General features: G+C 43.3%; 1 protein-coding gene across 1 annotated transcript in view; it reads right to left on the minus strand.

Annotated features, from left to right (window-relative positions):
• Window positions 1-25,560, minus strand: part of DDAH1 (dimethylarginine dimethylaminohydrolase 1) — a 107,513-nt gene that overhangs the window by 32,265 nt on the left and 49,688 nt on the right. The window contains exons 2-4 of the mRNA XM_060232137.1: window positions 8,169-8,268; window positions 6,296-6,369; window positions 5,212-5,331 (exon numbers count right to left, since the gene is read on the minus strand). Of these exons, the coding sequence (XP_060088120.1) occupies window positions 5,212-5,331; window positions 6,296-6,369; window positions 8,169-8,268 (294 nt within the window). The remainder of the gene's footprint in view (window positions 1-5,211; window positions 5,332-6,295; window positions 6,370-8,168; window positions 8,269-25,560) is intronic.

Below are 25,560 nucleotides of genomic sequence, written 5' to 3' on the forward strand. Positions count from 1 at the left end.
TTGCAAGCTTCTTCCCTTCCCCCAGGATCTACTCAGATTGGCAATGGCTTTCCAGTGTAATATCCTCCTTTGGCTGTGGGTTCCCAGGTTAGAGTACTCACTAGATGTGAGCAGAGGTCATTCAATTTAATGTCCAACATGTCTTTGAAAATGCCAGGCTTCAGATATTCCCTTTGGCAAAACATGTCTCTATCATTACTGGTCTTTCTACTGATCTGCTACTGAACACCTCTTATTAAAAAGATGAATTGCATATTTTTAAAAAGTAGATGTTTTAAAATCACATCCATCAACTGTAAAAGATCTATGTTTCTGAGGACAATGTACAGTATATATTTATATTTTGATTTTGGGAATAATTTTTTTGCAGTCAATATTCACAGATTTGTCTGTTGATTAAAAATGTTTCATTAATTAAATATCTTCAAAATGTCATTGTTTTTGATATACCAAAAGATTTACTTTAATCAGTTAATTAATCTGTTAAGTAAAAGAGAATTAATTGAGTTAGAAAGCCTTATAATTGATTGATAACTCTAGCAAGTACATATTCTTAAATTCATTACCTGGCTTTATTCCCTGAGTTACTGTTCTCTCTGAGTAGCTTTCCTTTTTGGATATTATGATAACTCTGGTACAGAGCAGCAAAAAAGGTTTATGTATTTGATACTACTACATTAGGCTAGACAGTTTAAAAATTGGTTTCTGTCTCTTTATTCCTTTTCAGGCTTGACATATAAAGATTATTTCACATTCAGCCTACTTACCCTTACGTAAAATAAGTATACTATGATTTATGTGCAAACATTAAACTATATTTTAAATTGCAAAAATGTTCTTGAAAGCAAGGAAAGTAAAAAGCAAAGTGCTACAATTGCAACCGCCAAAATAGATCAGGTAAGAAAACTGCAGGGGGGGGGGGACTCAGAAGCAGGGTTACCAAAAGCAACCATGGGTCCCCAGACTTGCATCCCCCATGTAACCCTGATCCAAACCAAATATCGTAACAAACCAAATAATTTGGTTTGCTGTTACCATGAATCTATAGTAATATGAAAATTGGCTTGTCTGTCCATCTTTTATTGTTTGGTTGATTTACTTTATTTGTTTCCTGCCTTTCTACTCACTGGGAACCCCAAAGCGGCTTACATCATTCTTCTCATCTCCATTTTATCCTCACAACAACCTTGTGAGGTAGGTTAGACTGTGAGTGTGTGACTGGCCCAAGGTCAGCCAGCAAGCTTCCATGGCATAGGGAGGCTTTGAACCCTGCAGAACTGAATCAGATTCCACAGGGCCTGGATCTCATCTTGGAAGGGCATTCCACCAGACTGGGACCATAGCCAAGAAGGCTCTGGCCCGGGTTGAAGCAATATGAATACTTTTGGGGCCAAAAGGTTGTTATTCATAGATAGCAATGCTCTCGGGGGGGGGGGCATACCAGAAGAGACAGTGAAGAAGATTCCTTCATGATAGGCAACATGTAATATAAGAGAGCTTTTAAGCAACCTGTCACATGTCTCTAATACTAAGATTCCCAACCCACCATGAAAGGTTGCTGGATGACACACTCTCAACTAACCCAGACCTACCTCACAGGGCTGTTGTGAGGATCAAATGGAGGCCAGGAGGTCCAAGGGAGTCCAATCTCATCAGATCTTAGAAGCTAAGCAGGACCAACCCTGGCAAATGGGAGACCTCCTTGGAATAGCAGAAGTAGAAGTTATATGAAGAAAGTCTCAAGTCATTTCTCTGAATGTCCTCCCTGACCCAGTAGGGGTTGCCAGAAGTCGCCATGGCTTTCAGACATGCACAATCAGAGACACACACACAAATACAACAACAACAACAACAAATTGAAGGCCAGGAGAATAATGCAGCTTTGGACCCCTACTGGGGAGAAAGACTGCGTATGGTATTTTTTATACTTTTAACTTTTAATGATACTTAAAAGATCACATCATTTGTCACAGAAAAATAGCCTTTACAAAGGGGAAGTATTGGAGCATGTAAAACCAGTCATGCCATGTGAAGGAAAAATCACAAAACTGTGGCTGACTTATTTCACTAGAACTCACTAGAAAAAGCAATTATGCTTGGATTGGTTAGTGGCAAAAGGAAACCAGGCTAGACACCATAAAAGTCGACACTGGCCTGAGCACAGAACAACTGTGAATAGTACAAGACAGGAAAATGTGAAGAGAGTTGGCCCACAGAATCACCAAGAGTCGAACAAAACTGAGTAGTTAACAACATACATACATTAGATCTTCTGCCAGCACAGTTACAAATAACTCAGTGTCTGAATTGGGAGTTCTAACTTCTGTTCAGCATGTTTAACCACTACAGCAAATTAATGTTCCATCACCACACATGATGGAGGGGGTTGGGGGAAGCATCCTTTTACTATTTTGTTAGATCATAAGGAAATATAATTGCTCCCCTCTTCTGGTCATAGTATTAACCAAGGTTTGCTACTATTAAGTACATTCTGTTGCCAAGTAGGGCAGGGACGAGAAGGACTTGAGAGCAAAAACTGAAAATAAATGGGGGGGGGCACAGAAAAAATAGGTGGAGGGTGAGAAAAATGAATCAGGAAAGTGTGAAAAAGTGGGTGTCACAAGCAGGGAAGACCTCTACTGGCTGCCACCACTCTGTTACGGGTCTGTCTGCAAGGGCCCAGAGCACCCACCTGACCTTTGCATCTTCTTTCTTAACCAATACATTTTAATTGTGACCGAAGAGACATGAGGACCCAAGCAGTATAACAATAATAAGTTTATTGTAAGTGCTCAAGACAAACAAATGGGTTTTAATCATTTAGTGCAACAGTGAACAAGGAAAGGTCAGTGAAGGTGCTACAAAGCAGCTAATTAAATATTCCGATTCCAACTGACTCACCCCTTTTTGGATGAGGGAACCCTCCTGCTGCAGCCTCTCTCCAACCCAGCCTTTCCAGAGCAGGCACACTTCCCTCTCTAGCTAGTCCTTTTATTGTTTCTTCCCAGGTCCCACCCCTCTTTTCTTCAATGGGCAAGTTTTCTCTCCAAAACTTCTGCCCGCCCAATCAGAGAGACAGAAGGGATCCTGGGAAATGTAAGCCTGGTTGCTACTTTAACACATGCTTCTAGGGTTGCCAAGTCCAATTCAAGAAATATCTGGGGACTTTGGGGGTGGAGCCAGGAGACTTTGGGGGTGGAGCCAGGAGACATTGGGGCGGAGCCAAGAACAAGGGTGTGACAAGCATAATTGAACTCCAAGAGAGTTCTGGCCATCACATTTAAAGGGACAGCACACTTTTTAAAATGTCTTCCTTCTATAGGAAATAACAAAGAATAGGGGCACCTTCTTTTGGGGCTCATAGAATTGGACCCCCTGGTCCAATCGTTTTGAAACTTGGAGGGTACTTTGGGGAGAGGCACTAGATACTATATTGAAAATTTGGTGCCTCTACCTCAAAAAACAGCTCCCCCAGAGCCCCCAAAACCTCCAGATTAATTCCCCATTATACCCTATGAGAATTGATCTCCACATAGGGAATAATGAAGACGTTTCCCTCTCCTCCTCTCTCCCCCCCCCCCCCTTTCTGGCAACTGAAGCGAGGGACTGGCCTTTCTACTCACGAGTTGCTGCCAGCTTCTTTACAGCAGCAGTCACACCATCCCAAAGTGGAGCCTTGCAATCAAGCCTCCGGAGGTGCAAAGGCACATGGTCCTTTGCAGGCGGGGCTTCTCTCCTCCCCCCCCCCCAGCCAGCTGACTGGGCGCGGGAAGCAGCTTGCGAAAAGGAAGAACGGCTGCTGCAACGGGGCTGGGTGGGAAGGGAAGGGAGGAGGAGAAGCATCGGGCATTGGAGTCCGTCAAGACCCGCCTGCGTTCGGCAGCCACCTCCACCCGCTCGCTGGCGAGCCAGCCTCCCTTCTCAAGATTCCCTTGCCAGGCTCAGCACCTCCTCCCCGGACGACGCAAATGCTCCTTGGCGCCATTCCCCCCTCCTCCCCCCGCTTCCAGAGTTATGGAAAGCGGGAAAAGAGGCTGAAAATCCAGTATTCTCCCGCCAGGGCGGGAGGCTTGGGAAGGCTACATGCTTCCCTGGAGCCTGTAGGCTGCACTAGGCCTAGGATCATGACAGGGGGACAGAAATTAAGGAAAAGAGAGGGGAAAGTTGTTTTATCTTGCTGCAACATCCTACCACTTCAATTGGATGAGCTGAATACAAGGAAAAGAAGAAAGAAAGGCTAGGCTATTACAGAAAATGACCTTGTTCCTCTCTCTTTGTTAGCAGGCTGACAATTACTGTAGCAGCTCTCAGTGCGCTGTCTTGTTTTGCTCCAGTGCTGGCTTGGTTGATGGGCTTGGCATAGGGTTGCCAAACTTCAGGCGGTGGATAGAGATCTCCAGGGCTTTTTTTGTAGCAGGAACTCTGCATATTAGGCAACACACCCCTGATGGAACCAATCCTCCAAGAACTTACACGGCTATTATTACCGGGCCTACTGTAAGCTCTTGGAGGATTGGCTATATCAGAGGTGTGTGGCCTAATATGCAAAGGAGTTCCTGCTACAAAGCAAGCCCTGGAGATCTCCCACTATTACAACTGATCGCCAGGTGGCAGAGATCAGTTTCCCTGGAGAAAATGGCTGCTTTGGAAGGTGAGCTCTATGACAGTATACCCCACTGAAGTCTCTCCCCTCCCCAAACCCTGCCCTCCTCAGGTTCTACCTCCAAAATCTCCAAGTATTTTCCATCCATGAGCTGGCAACCCTTGCATATTAGGCAAGTTTGCTTCAATCTTGGAGAAAGAAAAGTCTAGCCAACAGTAGAGTGCTTTTTCCAGTGCTCAGATTTCCCACCCCTAGTGGCAGCAGCCAGATCTGCATTAAAAATGGGAAGACATTCAGCTGGATGCTTTGGGCCGCTGAATTTTGTCCACCCAGTCTCCCCCTGTCAGCAGCCCTGCTCAGAGTGGAGGCTATGGCTCATATGTTGAGCATCTGTTTTGTATATAGAAGGTCATCCCTAGTTAAAAGAATCAGATAATGGGGAATATGAAAGACCTGTGGTGAGCTGAACTCAACAGATCAGTGGTCTGACTCAATTATAAAGCAGCTTCGTATGTATATAGAGGTTTTCCCTTACAGCGATTCTATAAGAGAACAACTGGGTTTGAAAGAAACATTTTTCAGCACAAAAGATTTCCAGCATGTTTTACCTTGAGGGCTTTCTGTGCAGCTTCACTTGACCCAATAGCAATGAGGTTTGGCCCAGCCATGCTACAAAAACTCTTCAGATGCAAAGCACCATGAACAGGGACTGTAGAGACAGCATAATCCTATATGGAAATTAGGTATTTGCAAAGGAAGTATATTAGACTAGCAATTTCAGATTACCACATTGATAAAACTGTAGTTTCTTGGTAAAGGAATACATGTGTATATCTTAACAACATAAATAGCCTAGATAGGGTTGCCAGCCTCCAGTTGGGGCCTGGAGATCTCCTGCTTTTACAACTGATATCCAGTTGACAGAGATCAGCGTCCCTGGAGAAAATGGCTGCTTTGAAGGGTAGACTCTGGCATTGTGCCATGCTGATGCTCTACCCCTCCCTAAACCTCACCCTCTCCCAGCTCCCACCTCCACTCCAAAGTCTCCAGGTATTTTCCAACACAGATTTGCCAACCCTATAAACAGGGCAGCATCAACTCTAACATAATATTTTTCTCTGCACTTAATTCAATAATACAAATTTTAGAACTATCATTATTTTAGAAGAGAAACAACAGCAATAAATTAATAATGTTTATGGAAAATAAGCCTGAAATCTACTTTAATCTTCACAACAATCCTGTGAGGTGAGTTAGTCTGAGAGACAGTGATAAGCACAAGGTCCAGGATCTGAACCCAGGTATTTCCAGTCTTAATCCAGGATTGTAGCCACTAAACACTGGCACTGCAAGGGTTCTGGGAATTTTACTTTATAGTGTGTGTTCACATGGATGCAAAGTAGTAATTCAGATCAAAATCCACCCCACCCCTGATTTCCCAGTGTTCCCAAAAGTCAGCTGGGACTCTTGATCTACTAGGCACTTCAAGGTAAGAAGCTGCCTCAACGGATTGAAAGTGGCTGAAAGCATACAGAGTTGTAGTAATTTCCTTCATGGGTGTCAGTTGCCTTGAAATGGTTACTAAACAGGTTGCATAGCTGCTCCTTATTCTTGGCTCTTTCTCATGAACACTGTGTAAATACCTAACTGTTTTAACTACTCAGTATGGAGAACAGCTACACATCTACTAACCTTGAAGGTATCTGCCAGAATTTCTGCACCACGACGATTGGTCCGATTTGAAAGACCCACAAAAAATTCTCTTCCTAAGAAATGAAAGGATGGTCAAATTTATGTTCTGGATAAATTTATATATATATTGCACACACACACACTACTGTTGAGTTCACTTACGTCTAAATAATTGAACCAAGTATGGAGATGACCAATAGAAAACACACGATTGTCCAACACTAAGTTTAACTATAGTTTTAAAATGTTACGAATAGCACCTTGCAACATAAACTGTATCACCCTTCCCATTTAAAATTCTGTACTAATCACATCACAACAATACTAGTTGCCCTGCTTTTCTGTATAACTTCCCATTTGAATTTAACTGCTGATACTTTACAGTATTCTTATAAAAAGGCTTTGGATTTTGTAGTTTTAGAAAGGCATGACAAAACATACAGACAGCAAAACCCAGTTCTGAGAAGTTTAAACATTTGTTTGTACGTTCTAATTCAAAAAAGGTAAAGGTAGTCCCCTGTGCAAGCACCAGTCATTTCTGACTCTGGGGTGACGTCGCATAACGATGCTTTCACGGCATACTTTTTACGGGGTGGTTTGCCATTGCCTTCCCCAGTCATCTACACTTTCCCCCCAGCAAGCTGGGAACTCATTTTACCGACCTACCTTGGAAGGATGGAAGGCTGAGTCAACCTTGAGCTGGCTACCTGAACCCAGCTTCTGCTGGGATTTAACTCAGGTCATGAGCAGAGAGTTCGGACTGCAGTACTGCAGCTTTACTACTCTGCACCACGGGGCTCCTTTGAATTCAAAACCGATACATTAAAATTATCATTTCTATTTATTTGGCTTTCTCTGGAATCAACACTATGAAATTGCTCCAGAAACTCTAAACTAAGGATGGCAGGTTGCCCCCACCCATACATAATGGCCTATACCATTGGCAAATTGGGCCTGGACTATGAGTCGTGGATGCTGATGCAGGAAATATCTGGCATTCTAAGTAACTCATGTGTCAGTAGTCAGCATTTTTATACATTCATAATGCAACTGGAGCTTGACCATAGATGAGTATTATTTCCAGAGTTGCTATATTACATACAAAGGGCCCCTGCTTCTTTAACAACCTCTTATCACTGCAGCTTTGTTGCTTGGACTGGACTCCTATTTTATGTATCACTTTGAGTGGCATGGTTATTGCCTCCTCCATGGCTCCTTTCACACGTCTCAGAGCAATGTTTATAAGCCACTGATGTGACTAGAGCAGTTTATAGGTTGGATCCAAACAGTTTCTCTCCTGGTAAGAAGTGTGTGTGTGTGGCGGTGGGGAGCTCTTTGGCCATTAGAAACATTATGTCAGGAATCTGGAGACCTGTACATTCAAAAGTCATGCGGTATGGGGGCTGTAGCTATGAGGGGAATTAGGTAAGATTGAGTGAAGGTGCTGGTTAGATCCAACCATGTGTGATGATTTACCTAATTCTGAAAAATTATCTGTGCACACATGGCTGTTTGCAAGTATCATATTATACCAAGTATAGCAGGGCACTTGTCTACCAAGAGAATAATTTCTTCTTAACTAGCATGTCACACTACAGAATACATTTATACTATGACAACTGATTAAAAGCTAAAGTAAAATAAGCCATGAGTATTAGTTTAACTTTGTTTACTTCTTGTACTTCACTTGTGATTCTGGCCTTAGGGAATTTTTGCATTAGAGCAATATTTCCCATACTGAAAGGCTGTCTGGCAAACAAACAAGCTCATAAAAGTATTATCTCAATAAAAACTGCAGGCAGAAGTTAAACAGTTTCCTATCACAGTGTTTTTCCACAGCCAAACATTAAATGGCAGAGTTGTTTTTTATTACCTGTAAATAAAACATCTCCTCCATCTAAGGTTGCATTTTCATCTGTCATCTCTACAATATTCAGGTTAAGACTTTCAAGTGCTCTCTTCATTGCATCAACCTGTGTGAAAAATATACAATTTTAACTTCCATCGAAGGCTGTCATCGTTAAGCGATGCTTACTTGGGAGCAAGTCACATTATATAATCAAGTCATAACTCATTCTCTGAAATTATTTTTAAAGGTAACAATTTTTCAGATTTTATGAGGTTAGTTTTTTCCCATTTAGTGGATATCACTAAAGATGCTCAAATACCTGCTGGTTTAGTTTACTTCCTGTTTGCCAGTTGTAAGCGCAGAGAGCCAATTGTTTGGTAAGTTGTCTGGATATGTCTGAACAAATTCAGAAGTGCCCATTTCATGCAATTACACTTCTGTCTTGCACATACCAGAAAGTATCATGGCAGTTGTCAACCTCTATCTATATTGCTTGCTGTGTCACCTTTTTTTAAAAAAATGAAATTGCCACTATTCCACCATTCCACTATTTCTACATTAAGCAATTATCCTAGAGGCATGGTATAATCAACCCCACCTGGCTCAAATAGAAGAGGAGGAGAAGGAGAAGAAAGAGTGGGAAGGTATATTCTGCTGGTGTTTACTTACTGAGGGAGAAGTGCTTTTAGCTAACAATCACAGTGCTTTTTTAATGCAGCTGCCCCTCCCCTCCAAATTTTAGAAATACATATTTAAAACATTCAATTTGAATTGAAACTTACTATTTAGGTGTTTCTTATTATTATCAAAAATCTACTGCCCACTTTGTTTTACTGATATTTGTGGAATCTGTGGAATCTCTGCAATTTTTTTTTGTAGCTTGAGTTGATTAGTACTATTATTTTTTTTCATTATAATTATATAATATTATGCCACCTTGGCTGCTGCAAAGTAGAAATGTGGTTAATAAATGTTTTAAATACATACAATAAATAATATCACAACACCATGGGAAACATAGTGGGAGATTTGCCAGAAGAAGGTACTAACGGTCACAGGTTTTTCCCACTTTCTCCTCCTTCCAGCAGTACTGCTGACACCAAGATAGTTAATTCTTGGTGTCAGAGGACCTGCAAGGAGCAATAATGGCGTGGAACAGCAGATGGCAGGGAGGAAGGAGCAAAATCACTCTTCTTGCATCTTCCATTCCATCCCTGCATCTTCCATTACCAATCTACTATGTTGGTATAATAGCCACAATTTTTAAAAAATTATAAAAATTATGACTGTACCAGAACTGTAAGAGCCAAAGAAGCAATTAACTCCTTTAGAATAAGTAGTTATTTCAGGGTTCAAAGCTGTCTGACCTCACCTCACATCTGTTTGAGGAGAAGCAATTTCAACTCCCTCACTCTATCCCCCACCCACCTGTGCCTCCCAATGGGTTCCGGAGCCCTGGGATTGATATCTGCAGGGGTCTTAGAGTGCCACTGCAATGGAGTCCTGCACATTTTGCGCATAGAGTGGAAGGATAATTCCCACTATGCCTTAAACACTGTGCCTTAAACAGTAACCCATATCTCTTTAGTTTAGACAAGGTTTTTGCTGCAGATCTTTCAAAAGGCAACATTAAATTTCAGAATATCTGCCTAATGTTTGTTTCTTATGGATCTCTGAGCAAAAACTTTGAGTATTCTTATGCTACCATACCATTATGCCAGTCCTGACCTAGAAAAAAATGTGACCAAGCCATCATTTTTCTCTCTCTCTGTTAAAAGATGACAGGTACAACAAATAAGTGAGGATACAAAATATACAATAAATGTAATAATCACTCCATTGTTCCAAACTGCCCTCTTCTTGATAAGTAAGGAACTATTCTAATACAGTTTTGTACTATATGAAAGCACTTACTTCTTGATAAACATGAGATACTGAATTTGGTCAATCCCATTGTAAAAAATGTTGAGTCATTGCCCAAGGACAATAAAATAACCATGATGTGTTTATGAAAGATTAAGTGTTTTCAAATGGCAAAGCACCCTGCAAACTTCAGTGAGTATTTATGATCACAGATGTTGCTACAGCTTCACCATGCACATTTAAGATTCTTTGCTATGTGAGTCAATCACTGTGAAAGGACCAGGGAGAAGAAATAAGTGACAAAAGTTTCCACCAGTTTCTTTGGATTATATCCAGTATGTCACAGCTATGGGGATGTGGTAATGGCAACAAGATAAGCAGCTGAGAGGGAAGTAAAAGGGAAGTTTCTGGAATATCAAGATTTATACCAGCACAAAGAGAGCATGTGTATGTGTTGGAAGAGTAATACTACATGAATGAGCTGGGGCTGAGAACAGGTTAGTTTATCTTCCTGGTGCAGAAGAAATAGGGTAAGTTTAACAACCTGATTCAAAGGTAAGAATTGGGGTCAGGAATTAGAAGTGAGGAAGCATGATTTCTTAAACATTTTGTTTTAACCATGAGATGTCAAAGTTTTGTCATCCAGACCCTTTTTTCACTTAACTACACTGTTTAAGATTTTTGTGTAATATGTTAAACAAAAATGTTTCAATATATTGAACATATTTAAAGCAGGCTACACTGAGATGATTTGTTTGGTGCCTATCAGCGATTTGGTGAACACAGATATGTGTGTTTTTTCTAAAATGACTTAAATGGACTCAGAAGGGTGTAATTCTGCTTAGGCTTGCACTGTTGGTCTATAAATGCTCCCTGATCTTCTTTGTAATGTTTTATATCTCAGGAAATGGCTGAATAAAGTTAAGGGGGAGAGTTAGGCAGTCAAAAGCTTTCTAATCTCCAAAATGCTGCACAAAGAAAATTCAGCACAAAATATGCTGATTTAATCAGTTATCAGGGGATTCAATGCTTGCTTCCATATGATGAACTTTACACTGCATTGTAAGCACTCAGGGGGAAAAGTATCAGCTTCTCCTTCTGCTGGCACTGTGTTACCTCCTTTTTAAAATTCTTAAAGCACATACATACTAATCCTTTCACTTCATTAACCAACAAACTTTTTATAGAGAACCTCCAATCTGCTCAAGGGATTTTGAAGGGTGAGGAAAGAGAGATGAAAACAAAAACAGAAGAGAGAACCATCATAGGAAAGAGAGAAACATCATAGGATCTAACCAACAGGCCTATGTTGCCATCTTTGCCCACTCAAACTACATTAGGCTGAAAACCTGCACAACCTTTTTTCTGTTCAAGGGCTGACATTGGTCAGACATGTTGATAAAAGCAGATAAATTGCTTCTACCACTCTTATAGTGGTACATTTTTATGTACAATTCATCTTTCTCAATAATTCCAATTCTCTTCATATATATATTCAAATTTAGATCTGAGAATATAACACTTTTATATTAACTTGTAATCACCAACATATCAAACATAAGCCTTTGTTGCACTGTGCAGCGATTCCTACCCCCCCCCCCCCCAATAAGCACATTCCTGTTGTGAGATGGAATGTATCTAATCCATAATAAATCTGGTTGAAAGACTCTGGGTTTAAGCCAGCTGAGCCATGTTTGAAGGAAAAAGACATTAAATGTGTTTGATGGCATTTATAAAAATCTAGTTTCTTCAGCCTCCAAACTTTAAAAGTAGAACTCATTAGTCTCAATACTAGAGCTGTAGCTCATCAGTTGTCACCGCTGCTCTATGCAAAATAGCCATCCTCTCCATATTCATACCAATGTGCTTTAAATTAAAACCATTTCTTAAAAAGTTATTTATTGGCACTAAGTTATCTTGGCTCTGGCAACAAAACAAATGTTTTTGAAATGAGAACAAGAATGACAGACTGATGAGCAAAAAAGAGGGGAAAGAGACAGAGAAATTGATACTTTGTTTTCTTATCTGTCCAGTGCAAACAGCATGCAACATTTTACATAATAGGCCTGAAGCGAAAATGTTGAAAAAATGTCTTTGATAAAATCCATCTCAAAATATTATAGTTCTGCTTGCTTTGTATGCATCCTTTAAGACGGCCAGTACAACAGCTATATGTAACTTAAACCCACACATAAGCTAAAATGTCATTCAGTGGGGGATAAATTTCTCCCTTCATGTTACTTTGTTTAGCACTTGCTGCAATGTAATCTTTAGAGACAAGTAGGTAAATTTATGCCCTCCCTCCAAACAACCTCCTTTTTTACAGAAACAAATAGTAATGTAGGCAAACATTACTGCCTCTGACAAGAAGAAGATGCTGATACTGGATTCATATCCCGCCCTCCACTCTGAATTTCAGAGTCTCAGAGCGGCTCACAATCTCCTTTATCGTCCTCCCCCACAACAGACACCCTGCGAGGTGAGTGGGGCTGAAAGGACTTTCACAGCAGCTGCCCTTTCAAGGACAACTTCTGCCAGAGCTATGGCTAACCCAAGGCCATTCCAGCAGGTGCAAATGGAGGAGTGGTGAATCAAACCCAGTTCTCCTAGATAAGAGTCTGCACACTTAACCACTACACCAAACAGGCTCTAAATATGTCAAATTATTACTGGAGTAAACAAACTGTAAGAAAAAGCCCCTACTTTTCATACACATGGACATCATGATCACCAGTATGGTTGCCAAGGTGCCTGGAGTTTTCACTCACACACATCTGTTCTAAGAAGTGGACTTTGCCCACGGTTTCTAAGGCTTATGTGGATACTATAAGTCTCAGCTTTGCAGAAGCATTCTACATCTCTGGATGGGTTAGCCAGAACTACAGACGCTTCCAGCCGCTGCTTGCATGCACAATCTCGGCCATTGCAGTGGAAGAAGCCACGCTACCATGAACTGTACAGGCAAACAGTTTCCAATCTGTTTCCATGAACCAAAGGCTAACACCACCAGAATCCATCTTGTTTTCCTGACTCCATTACAGCAAAGCAAGAGACTCATGTATCCAACAGCTGCTTCAACTTCTGCATAAGGCAATCAAGCTTATCTTAGGCGGGGATCCTGCCAGACTGCCTAAGCTTTTGTCCAACGGAACCCGAGACAAAGGATGGTGCTAGCAGAGGAGTAAAGAAGAGGAAGAACAGCTTCACTCAGAGCCATAGTTATTGTATAAATTGGGTGTCACCTTAGTTATCAATCTGGCTACCTATTGTCACTTTTAGATAAGTTTGTATAGCTTGTTTTAATCCCCTCAACTGTCACACTGGAGCCTCCTCCTGCCCATTGTTACCTGGAAACCCAATCAGGTAACCAGGGCCAGGTCCGCTCATTGGCTGGATATGGGCATCCAATCAGGTACCCAGAATAGACTGGCCACTGCCCACCACACAAGTCCAGCCCCTATGGTCACTTCGGAGCCTCCCCTTTTCTGAGGTAATGTACCCTGTGGGTCAGCATCATAAGAACATAAGAGAAGCCATGTTGGATCAGGCCAACGGCCCATCAAGTCCAACACTCTGTGTCACACAGTGGCAAAAAATTTTATATACACACATACACTGTGGCTAATAGCCACTGATGGACCTGTGCTCCATATTTTTATCTAAACCCTTCTTGAAGGTGGCTATACTTGTGGCCGCCACCACCTCCTGTGGCAGTGAATTCCACATGTTAATCACCCTTTGGGTGAAGAAGTACTTCCTTTTATCCGTTTTAACCTCTCTGCTCAGCAATTTCATCGAATGCCCACGAGTTCTTGTATTGTGAGAAAGGGAGAAAAGTACTTTCTCTACTTTCTCCATCCCATGCATTATCTTGTAAACCTCTATCATGTCACCCCGCAGTTGACATTTCTCCAAGCTAAAGAGCCCCAAGCGTTTCAACCTTTCTTCATAGGGAAAGTGCTCCAGCCCTTTAATCATTCTAGTTGCCCTTCTCTGGACTTTCTCCAATGCTATAATATCCTTTTTGAGGTGCGGCGACCAGAACTGCACACAGTACTCCAAATGAGACCGCACCATCGATTTATACAGGGGCATTATGATACTGGCTGATTTGTTTTCAATTCCCTTCCTAATAATTCCCAGCATGGTGTTGGCCTTTTTTATTGCAAACGCACACTGTCTTGACATTTTCAGTGAATTATCTACCATGACCCCAAGATCTCTCTCTTGGTCTGTCTCTGCCAGTTCACACCCCATCAACTTGTATTTGTAGCTGGGATTCTTGGCCCCAATGTGCATTACTTTGCACTTGGCCACATTGAACCGCATCTGCCACGTTGACGCCCATTCACCCAGCCTCAACAGATCCCTTTGGAGTTCCTCACAATCCTCTCTGGTTCTCACCACCCTGAACAATTTAGTGTCATCCGCAAACTTGGCCACTTCACTGCTCACTCCCAACTCTAAATCATTTATGAACAAGTTAAAGAGCATGGGACCCAGTACCGAGCCCTGCGGCACCCCACTGCTTACCGTCCTCCACTGCGAAGACTGCCCATTTATACTCACTCTCTGCTTCCTATTACTCAGCCAGTTTTTGATCCACAAGAGGACCTGTCCTTTTACTCCATGACTCTCAAGCTTTCTAAGGAGCCTTTGATGAGGAACTTTATCAAAAGCTTTCTGGAAGTCAAGGTCTCCTTTGTCCACATGTTTGTTCACCCCCTCAAAGAAATGTAACAGGTTAGTGAGGCAAGATCTTCCCTTGCAGAACCCATGCTGAGTCTTCCTCAATAACCCGTGTTCATCAATGTGCCTACTCATTCTGTCCTTGATAATGGTTTCTACCAACTTTCCCGGTATTGAAGTCAGACTGACTGGCCTGTAATTTCCCGGGTCTCCTCTGGAACCTTTTTTAAAGATGGGGGTGACATTTGCTACCTTCCAGTCCTCAGGAACGGAATGGTCAGATCATGTACCATCTGACCACTTGTCATCCACCCCTGAACCTCCTACCCTCTTAGGGGTCAAGGTAGACTTTATAACCTCTGACCCAACATTCTGCACGTGTGCATCTGACAGTACCCCAGATGTTTAGATACGCCCCCGATACCTTATCAGTTGAGGGTCCCTTCCTACATCTCCCTCATTCGTCACCATTGGAGCCTTCCTCAAAGACTACTATTGGTAATTATCACCCTGTTTGTCCATCCTTGTGTTACCTCTCTATATGTCTCTCTATTTTTATTATTAGGTCTGTACGTGTGTTGTATGTATCCATTATAGGCTTCCCAATCCCCAGGTCCCAGCGGGGGATCCCCCGGTTTTACAGGCTTCCCCCCTCCCCCAGCCAGCTGGCTGGCGGGGGAAGCCCCTCCCCCATAGCCATTATGCACCTCCATGAACAATTCCCATAGGGAATGATGGGGAATTGATCTGTGGGTATCGGGGGCTCGGGGGGGCTGTTTTTTGAGGTAGAGGCGCCAAATTTTCAGTATAGCATCTAGTGCCTCTCCCCAAAGTATCCCCCAAGTTTCAAAAGGATTGGACCAGGGGGTCCAATTCTACGAGCCCCAAAAGAAGGTGCCCCTATCTTTCATTATTTTCTATGGAAGGAAGGCATTTTAAAAGGTGTGCTGTCCCTTTAAATGTGATGGCCAGAACTCTCTTGGAGTTCAATTCTGCTTGTCACACCCTTGCTCCTGGCTCCGCCCCCAATGTCTCCTGGCTCCACCCCCAAAGTCCCCAGATATTTCTTGAATTGGACTTGGCAACCCTAATCCATTACCTTGTATGTGTGTTCTATAGTCTTCTTTAATAAAAGCATAATTATTTTACTTAATTAGTGTCCTTGGTCGATTTAGTAAGGATTTCTGGAAGTAGAATCCTGTATACATAGATTCTAGATCCTTTTGAGCCATAGTTGCCCACCTGTTAATTCCCCAACCTCGTTTGAGGGCATTTTGGCTTACAAAACAGGTCAGACTATCACATTTCTTGCTTCTGTTGCTATGCCTATCCTGATGAACTTCTTCAATACTCTTGGTCAGAACTTTTTTTTTACTGGAAAAGAGGTGCTGGAACTCTCAAGAGGGAAATGAAGGAGGAACACATGGGTGCTCTTCATGAACTTTTAAATATTTTGAAGAAGAAGATGATATTGGATTTATATCCCACCCTCCACTCCGAAGAGTCTCAGAGCGGCTCACAATCTCCTTTACCTTCCTCCCCCACAACAGTCACCCTGTGAGATATGTGGGGCTGGAGAGGGCTCTCACAGCAGCTGCCCTTTCAAGGACAACCTCTGCCAGAGCTGTGGCTGACCCAAGGCCATGCTAGCAGGTGCAAGTGGAGGAGTGGGGAATCAAACCCGGTTCTCCAGATAAGAGTCCGCACACTTAACCACTACACCAAACCGGCTCTCTCTGTTTCCATGAAGATATTCCAGAACTTCATTCTGCCATGTTCTCCTAGCAAAAAAGCCCTGCTCTTGGTCAAATGGGTGCTAAATCAATTGCATGGGCTACAGTTCTGGTCTTTACAAGGAAGATATATATAAAATTCGTACTGTTTTGCAAGAAACAGTAAAACAGGATTCCAGTGGCAATCTGAAGAGTAACAACATTTATTCTAGGATAATTTTGTTAATAAAGTTTGTTAATCTTCAAGGTGTCAAACTAGGATTGCCAATCCTCAATTGGGGGCAGAGGATCCTCTGACTGAGACACCCTCAGGGTTATCAGAAAGTGGGTGGGATGTCCACTGGGCACTCTATTATACCCTACGGAGACTGGCCCTCAAAGGGTATAATGGAGAATCGATCCATGGGTATCTGGGGCTCAAGGGGGCTTCTGGTGCTTATTCTGAAACATGCCCCACCCCCAGTTTCAAAAAGATTGGACTGGGGTCCAATTCTATGAGCCCCAAAAGAAGGTGCCCACATCCTCCATTATTTCCAATGGGGGAAGGCATTTAAAAGGCACACAGTCCCTTTAAATGTGATGACCCGAACTCCTTACAGAATTCAATCATACTTGTCACAACCTTGCTCCTGGCTCCACCCCAAAGTCTCCTGGCTTTTCCCTCAAAGTCTCCAGATATTTCCTGAGTTGAACCTAGCAACCATCTGCTAAAATGCCAATGGACTCCTGTTGTTGCTGCTACAAGCTAACATGACTACCTGAAAATAAATCCAGGTGGGTAGCCATGTTGGTCTGAAGCAATAGAACAAAGTTAGAGACCAATGGTCTTAAAGGTGCCATTGGACTACTTTGCTCTATGATTATCTGAAGTTATTCTCATCTATAAACTTATATCTCTGTCTTATTTGCAACTGAAAGCTCACCTTTCCCCCTAAGGCTGTACAAATGTAGGTTTATCTCTCTGTATACCAACATCATTCATTATTATATATTTTTTCATATATACCACACTTTTCCTCCCAAATTTGTCCCAAAGCAGCTTACTACATTCTCCCTTTCTCCATTTTATCCTCACAACTACTGTGCAAAACAGGTTATGCTGAGAGTGTCACCTATTGAGCTTCCATGGCAGAGTGGGTATTCAAAATCTTGGGTCTCCCAGGCAGTAGCCCAGCATTCTAGCCACTATACCCTACTGGCTAAGCAATTACTATGTCTCTCTCCTTTAATAAAAAAATAAGTATGAAACAATAAAAAAAATCCACATCATTTCTATTCATTTCAATTAGAGCAGAGTTCCTCACTGCTTCCTAAATTACTTTTGAAATTCACCCCCCAGTGTGTAAAGCACCTGACACACAAAAAAGGTGTGAATTTAAAAAGAGTTGCTGATTTAAAAAACAAACAAACTTTGGAATGTATGTGTTGTTATTTGCTGGTGTGCCTATTACACCGATGGACTACAGCAGGGGTGGGGAAACTTTTTTCTGCCAAGGGCGATATGGATATTTATAACATCATTCACGGGCCATAAAAAATTATCAACTTAAAAAACAGTGCTCCACCGAGAGAGAATGATTCAGGCCAGCAAAATTAATGCAAACAATTGTTTTTCTATTTAATGTCATGTGGTGAGAGCCTAATCTGGTGCACACACACACACACCCTGCTCGAGGCCCTAGGCAAATGCCTAGATCCAGGGCTTTTTGGTAGAAAAAGCCCAGCAGGAACTCAGTAGCATATTAGACCACATATGCTGATATTAGGTCACACTAGGCTTCCCAAATCCCCCGCCTGGGCGGGGGACCCCTGATTTGAGCCTCCCCCCCGCTTGGCAAAAATCCAGAAAGTGGGGGGAATGGCGGCCCTTCCCACGCAGCCTAGATCCCAGCAGCTTCTCCTCTCCCCTTCCCACCGATCCCTGATGCTTCTCCTCCTCCCTTCCCTTCTCACCTCGGATCGCAGCAGCTTCTCCTTGCCCCTCCCCTTCCCACCCAGCTCCATCGCAGCAGCCGGAGCTTTCCCAGGCTGCTTTCTGCCCCGCCCCAAAGGACCATGTGCCTTTGCACCTTAGGAGTTGGTGAAAGGCTTCAACTTTCTGTGTCTGTGTCTTTGTTGCAGTGAAGAAGCTGGCTGGTGAGTAGAGAGGCCAATCCCCTACATCAGATTTGCGAGAAGGGGGGGGGGGTGTGGAGGAGAGGGAAACGTCTTCATTATTCCCTATGTGGAATATTTCTCATAGGGTATAATGGGGAATTGATCTAAAGGTTTCGGGGGCTCTGGGGGAGCTATTTTTTGAGGTAGAGGCACCAGATTTTCAGTATAGTATCTAGTGCCTCTCCCCAAAATACCCTCCAAGTTTCAAAACGATTGGACCAGGGGGTCCAGTTCTATGAGCCCCAAAAGAAGGTGCCCCTATCCTTCATTATTTCCTATGGAAGAAAGACATTTAAAAAGGTGTGCTGTCCCTTTAAATGTGATGACCAGAACTCCCTTGGAGTTCAATTATGCTTGTCACACCCTTGTTCCTGGCTCCGCCTCCAATGTCTCCTGGCTCCACCCCCAAAGTCTCCTGGCTCCACCCCCAAAGTCCTCAGATATTTCTTGAATTGGACTTGGCAACCCTAGGTCACACACTCATTAGTATATTAGGCGACACCATCTGGGATAATCAAGTGCAAACTGAATCATGACAGTAACTTTTCCAGGCCCTGCAGCAATTCTGGCCGGCCAGCCAGACCCCAAGGAGGCTGCCGTACAGTATATCCGGGCCCTGTGATCCCTGCCTGGCCCTGGGGAGGCTGATGCACAATGTGACTGGGCCCCATGATCCTCGCTGACCAGTCAGGCCCCAGGAAGGCTGCCACATGGCTGAGTTTGGCTCAGCAATCCCCGAGGGCCACACCAAGTGACTTCAAGGGCCACATAATTTAATCCACCCCTGGATTAAAGAATCATACAGTCACTCAGTGCTTGGAATAAAAAACCCAGTTCCCTTAAAAAAATGTGTCTTGGTTGATGAAAGGGTAGGGGGAATTGCTACAGAAGGCAGAATGCTAAGACATGGGAGAAGGTTGTAAAGCTATAGAAAACTTTTGCTGGCATTGGTTAGCTTGCTACAAAATACCAGTAAAGATTTTGTTGGATAGAGATGATGATGGAGAATTTAAATCTTACACAAGTATGCTGAGAGAGCTGCATTCTAAATACTTCTCTGCTCACAACGACAAAATGGCCAATTGTTAGATGCTGGACACAGAGAGGCACAGTCTATTCTGCCTGGACATGCACGGTGGGCCAAGAATGCACCTGCATAAGCCAAGCATTCATTATCTCTGAGACACCTAATATCCCATAATACCCAAAGTGACTGCTAGCTCCAAGTTCATCACTGACCACACGCCATGTGCCTTTTTTTGTGAGTGCAATGAAAAGTATTTAAAATTCATGAAGCTTGCTGAAAGCTCAGCTGTCACATTCTACTCATTCCAAAGGGTATGGGAAAGAGAGAGCATAATAGACATTTCAACTGGAGCCATTATTGCTCCTGAATAACCAATATTCCATTAAATGGCTAATAAACCCACTAGATGATGCTGATAACAAACAAGCCATACAGGAGCATTTCTTCCCCTAACATGAAGATGTCAGATTTCACTTTGTACAGTACTACTGTTTCTGTTGTGTTTGTTTAGACTTTGACACCTGGTATTCAGAACATTCCATTTCAGAGAATGGTATAAAGCTGCTCAGGATGAAACAGTGCAATCCTATACAGTTACTGAAATCAATCAGCTTAGGTTGGAGTAATCCTGCAAAGGATTGCACTAAAACTAGCTGAAATACCACTTGCTAGTAATGATTATAATTTAATGATTATAATGATAATACTTTTAATTAAACACCAAAAGTTAACAAGCTACTATACATAAATAGTTATAAACACAAATGGCCCCAGTCAAAAGCTTTCAATTTAATCAATTAAGAAAATAAACATATTTCCGCGCCATGCTTAGTGATAATTATGCATTTAGTATATCATCTTGTTTGGGTCTAAAATAATCCTGACAACCACCCAAATGAGTTACTGCATCATAAACGTAATATCTTAAACTGCAAAATAACTGAATGATTTTCTGCAGGAATTTAGCACACATATGCATAGGGGGGGAAGTGCTTTACAAATTCAGTGTTTGGGATTGAAAACCCTGAGTCCATCACAGATTTTTTTTTTTAAAGGCCAAAAACTTTGGAGATTTCATTCACTTCTCTGAAGGAAGAATTGACACCGGGTTGAAAACTTCTACCATTTTGAGAAGCAAAATAGTAACATCAGAGAGACTGTTTTAGCTATTTATTCTTAAGTATTACTTACGAGCCAGTTTGGTGTAGTTGTTAAGTGTGCGGACTCTTATCTGGGAAAACCGGGTTTGATTCCCCACTCCTCCACTTACAGCTGCTGGAATGGCCTTGGGTTAGCCATAGCTATCGCAGGAGTTGTCCTCGAAAGGGCAGCTGCTGTGAGAGCCCTCTCAGCCAACCCACCTCACAGGGTGTCTGTTGTGAGGGCAGAAGATATAGGAGATTGTAAGCCACTCTGAGTCTCTGATTCAGAGAGAAGGGTGGGGTATAAATCTGCAGTTTTCTTCCTCTTCTTAAACTGTTTTATTATTATTTATGTTTTTAGTCATTTATACGTACTGTCCTGAGCCCTGTGTACACTAGGGTTGCCAAGTCCAATTCCAGAAATATCTGGGGACTTTGGGGGTGGAGCCAGGATACTTTGGGAGTGGAGCCAGGAGACACTGGGGTGGAGCTAGGAGCAAGGGTGTGACAAGCACAATTGAACTCCAAAGGGAGTTCTGTCCATCACAATTAAAGGGACCTCACAACTTTTTAAATGCCTTCCTTCCTTCCCTCCACGCTCCCCTTTTCTGATTTCTTTCCCCACAGCAAGCTGGGGACACATTTTACTGACCTCAGAAGGATGGAAGGCTGAGTCAACCTGGAACCGACTACCTGAACGAGCTTCCGCTGGGATCAAACTCAGGTTGTGAGCAGAGGGCTCCAGCTGCAGTACTGCAGCTTTACTGTGTGGTCCCCTTTAAATGTGATGGCCAGAACTCTTGTGCTTGCCACACCCTTGCTCCTCGCTCCACCCCCAAAGTCTCCTGGCTCCACCCTCAAAGTTCCCAGATATTTCTTGAGTGGGACCTGATGTGGGAGGGAGAAGCCTTGTGTTTCTTTACTGCTGCTGAATTCAGCAAGGAGGGGCAGACCTGTGGAATGGGGCAGAGAGAGAGGGAGGACCAAGGGTGCCTTTTGAGGAAGGAGAGGGAGGCTAAGGAGATGGGGGGGGGGGCAGCGGAGATGCCTGGGCTCGTGCAGAATGGAAAGGGAGCTCAGAATTCAAAGTCTGGCACAACAGCCTTTCTGCAGCCCAGGGAGGGAGTGGATGTGCCTGCCAAGTGCATGCGGGGGGGGGGGGGGGCTCTTCTCTACTTCACCGTAGCTGCTCCTCCAAGATGGGCTAAGGCTGAGCCCATCTCAGAGGAGCAGCTAAGATGAAGCGGATAAAAGGTGGCAGCAGCGCAGCAGCGTCGCCCGCTCCGCTTCTGAGGTGAAATCAGAGAAGAGGAGGGTGGAGGCAGGCCAGGAGCATGGCGAGCCGCGAGTCCGGGTCCTAGAAGGACCCAGATTCGCAGCTCGCCATGCTCCTGGCCTGCCTCCACCCTCCCCTTCTCTGATTTTACCTCAGAGGCGGAGCGGAGCGGGTGATGCCGCTGCACTGCTGCCGCCTCTTCTCCGCTTCATCTTAGCTGCTCCTCCGAGATGGGCTCAGGCTGAGCCCATCTCGAAGGAGCAGCTACGGTGCAGCGGAGAAGAGGCAGCAGCTGCACAATGGCGTCGCCCGCTCCGAGATGGGGTGGCTCGCCATGCTCCTTGGCGCCGTTTCCCCCCCTCCCCCAGCTTCCATTTTTTTGGGGAGCAGGGGAAGAGGCTGGAAATCCTGGGGTCCCCCGCCAGGGCGGGAGGGTTGGGAAGCCTAGTGTACACACGGGAGGATGGTTTATAAATGTAAATGATAAATAAGTATTATAATAAACATTATAAATATTATTATAAATTATTATAAACATTAATATTTTCCTTTGTCTACATAGTAAGTAGGGATACCAAAGAGAAACTATAAGAATAAAATTTTGTCAATTCCATCCTACATGCACATTTCATTTTCCCATTCAGTATATTTGGGGCAAATACAACCCTAACACCATCAGCATATACATTGCTATTTGGGGGGGGGGGGAGTGGGGAGGGCATAATATATGTAGGCTTCCCAATCCCCAGGTCCCAGCGGGGGATCCCCGGTTTTACAGGCTCCGGCAGGTTTAGAAACCTGCAAACAGGTCTGTTTTAAAAATGTGTGCCTTTAAAGTTGAGCAGGAAACAGGAAGCACTTCATGGGGAAGGGTCAGCAGCAGCTTCATCACAGCACAGACCTTCCATTTGTTTTGCTTTCATTTTCAGAGCAAGTAAAGTTGTGGAGGAACCAGACTGAGTAAGTGTGAGAAAGAGAGAGGGAGGGAGGGGGCAGGGGTTTCCCCAGTTTGGAGGCCCTCCCCCCGCTTTAGAGAGTCGGAGGGGGGGAATGTCTACTGGGCACTCTGTTATTTGCTTTGGCAAACGATTCCCATAGGGAATAATGGAGAATTGATCCACGGGTATCTGGGGCTTTGTGGTGGGGGATGTTATTTGAGGTAGAGGCACCAAATTTGCAGCATAGCATTTGATGCCTTTCCTTAAAACACCCTCCATGTTTCAAAAGGATTGGACCAGGGGACCAATTCTAGGAGCCCCCAAAGAAGGTGCCCCTATCCTTCATTATTTCTAATGGAGGGAAGGCATTGAAAAGGTGTGCAGTCCCTTTCAATGTGATGGCCAGAACTCCCTTTGGAGTTCAATAGTACTTGTTCCAACCTTGCTCCTGGCCCCATTCTCAAAGTCTCCTGGCACCATCCCCAAAGTCTCCTGGCTCCATCTCCAAAGTCCCCAGATATTTCTTGAATTGGACTTGGGAACCCTAAATATATGAGATAATTAGCATTTAGATGGAGGAACGCTGAGAGTAGGGAATCAGAGAAGACTGAAAACAAAGTTTTGTTAGCTCACCTTACCCCAGCTTCTGGGGCTCAGTCAGATCCAACTCTTTTGTTAAGGAATTTATATACTGAAGGACATTTGCCAGTCACGTGTATTCTGCTAATGAAATTCAATGACCTACATTTCTTAATTGTGCCTCCTGCATCAAGATGCCAAATGTTAACCTTTCCTTGCATGTAAATTAGAGCTTTACAGAAGTTAGCTGGTGACTATTCCCTGCTAGTTTACATTTTACATCAATTTAATGTGCACTTCCTGGGACTGTATGCTATCAAACAGCAATAAAATAAATCTGCTTTCAAATTCCTTTGCAAATCTTTCAACATGTTTCAGATAGTCTTCAACATAGACTTTCAATGAATACTTCACATTCTGTTCTTGACTGAAGTGAGAAGACGTTAGACTTTTTCTTAAAAGTTCAGCTTCCCCCCCCCCCTCCTTAAAGTTTCACTCCCTACAACAGGAAGAAATGTAGCCCGACCTTTCCCAATTGCATAATAAAAATAGTGGTACCAGGGCTTTTTTTGAGCAGGAATGCACAGGAACGCAGTTCTGGCTGGCTTAGTATCAGGGGGTGTAGCCTAATATGCAAATGAGTTCCTGCTGGGCTTTTTCTACCAAAAAAGCCCTGAGTGTTACTAATAACTTAGACAGTTTCAAAGAGTAGCTGTGTTGGTAAGCAGCAGAACAGCTAGATCTGAGTCCAGCAGCACTTTAAAGACCAGCAAGGGTTTTTTTTAATTTTTTTTTTTTGGGGGGGGGGGGGTATCCAGGACTTTTTTTGTAAAAAAAAGCCCAGCAGGAATTTTTTTGCATATTAAGCCACACCCCTGACATAACTGGAAGTGGTGTCACTTGTTCAGTAGTTTATTTTCCAAATATTGACACAAAACAGTACAGTGCCATCAGCTGCATTTCATGTATGTGTGTTCTCACACAGCTGAATAAGAGACCTTGTTTCACTCCCCTTCAAACATGGCCTGAGAGAGAGAGCCATGTGAGGCGGAGTGGGAAGCAGAAGACCCAGCTTCTCCCAGGAGGGGATACTTGTGGGCAACTCCATCTCTCTCTCTCTCTCTGTTGGAGGCTGGAGTTAGCAGAGAGGATGGAGCATACAGTCTGTGAGCGTTTGGCTGCCTAGTGCCTTTCCTCTGCCAGAGATCTTTTCTTGGGCTGGAGCCCTGGCCAAGCTAGCCGGAACTGTGATCCTGTGTGTTCCTGCTAAAAAAGCCCTGGGAATGAGCTTTCAAGAGTCAAAAAGCTCCCAGATCTGATGAAGCAGAAAAGAAAAAAAGTCCAGTAGCAGCTTAAAGACTAACAACATTTGTGGTAGGGTATGAGCTTTCCTGAGTCACTGCTCACTTCTTCACATTGAGCAGTGACTCATGAAAGCTCAAACCATACCACACATGTTGTTAGTACTTAAAAGTGCTACTGAATTCTTGTTCTTTTCTACTCTTACTCTTTTCTACTGCTACAGACAGACTAACACAGCTACCCATCTTGATCTGGTGAAGAGGGCTTTGACTCTTAAAAGCTCATGCCTTGAAAATTCTGGTGATCTCTATGGTGCTTCTGGCCCAGAGGACAGAAATTATTATATTGTGTTATTTGGGTATAGGAGGAATGTCTATTGAAAACCTATCCAGAAAGCAAAGATACCATGGAATTAAGCAGTACGTTGTTAATTGATCCAATGCTATCTTTTTTCTTTCTTGACTCTTTATTTTGATGCTGAATACAAAAGAAGAAAAATAGGTTTTTATAACCCACTTTTCTCTACCTCAAGAAGTCTCAAAGTGTAGCCCAGTTTCCATTATAACAAAAATTGATCCTCAGATATTTGAAAGATTTAACCAGCTCAATGGCATTTCCTTGAATTGTCCATGCAAGCTGTTTCCAAGATTTAGTGAAGACTAAAATCCTAAACAGTGCTGACCCACCACAAGTAGCAGAACTGCAGTCCA

The sequence above is a fragment of the Heteronotia binoei genome, chromosome 2 (genome assembly GCF_032191835.1).
Source record: "Heteronotia binoei isolate CCM8104 ecotype False Entrance Well chromosome 2, APGP_CSIRO_Hbin_v1, whole genome shotgun sequence".
Taxonomy (NCBI): Eukaryota; Metazoa; Chordata; class Lepidosauria; order Squamata; family Gekkonidae; genus Heteronotia; species Heteronotia binoei.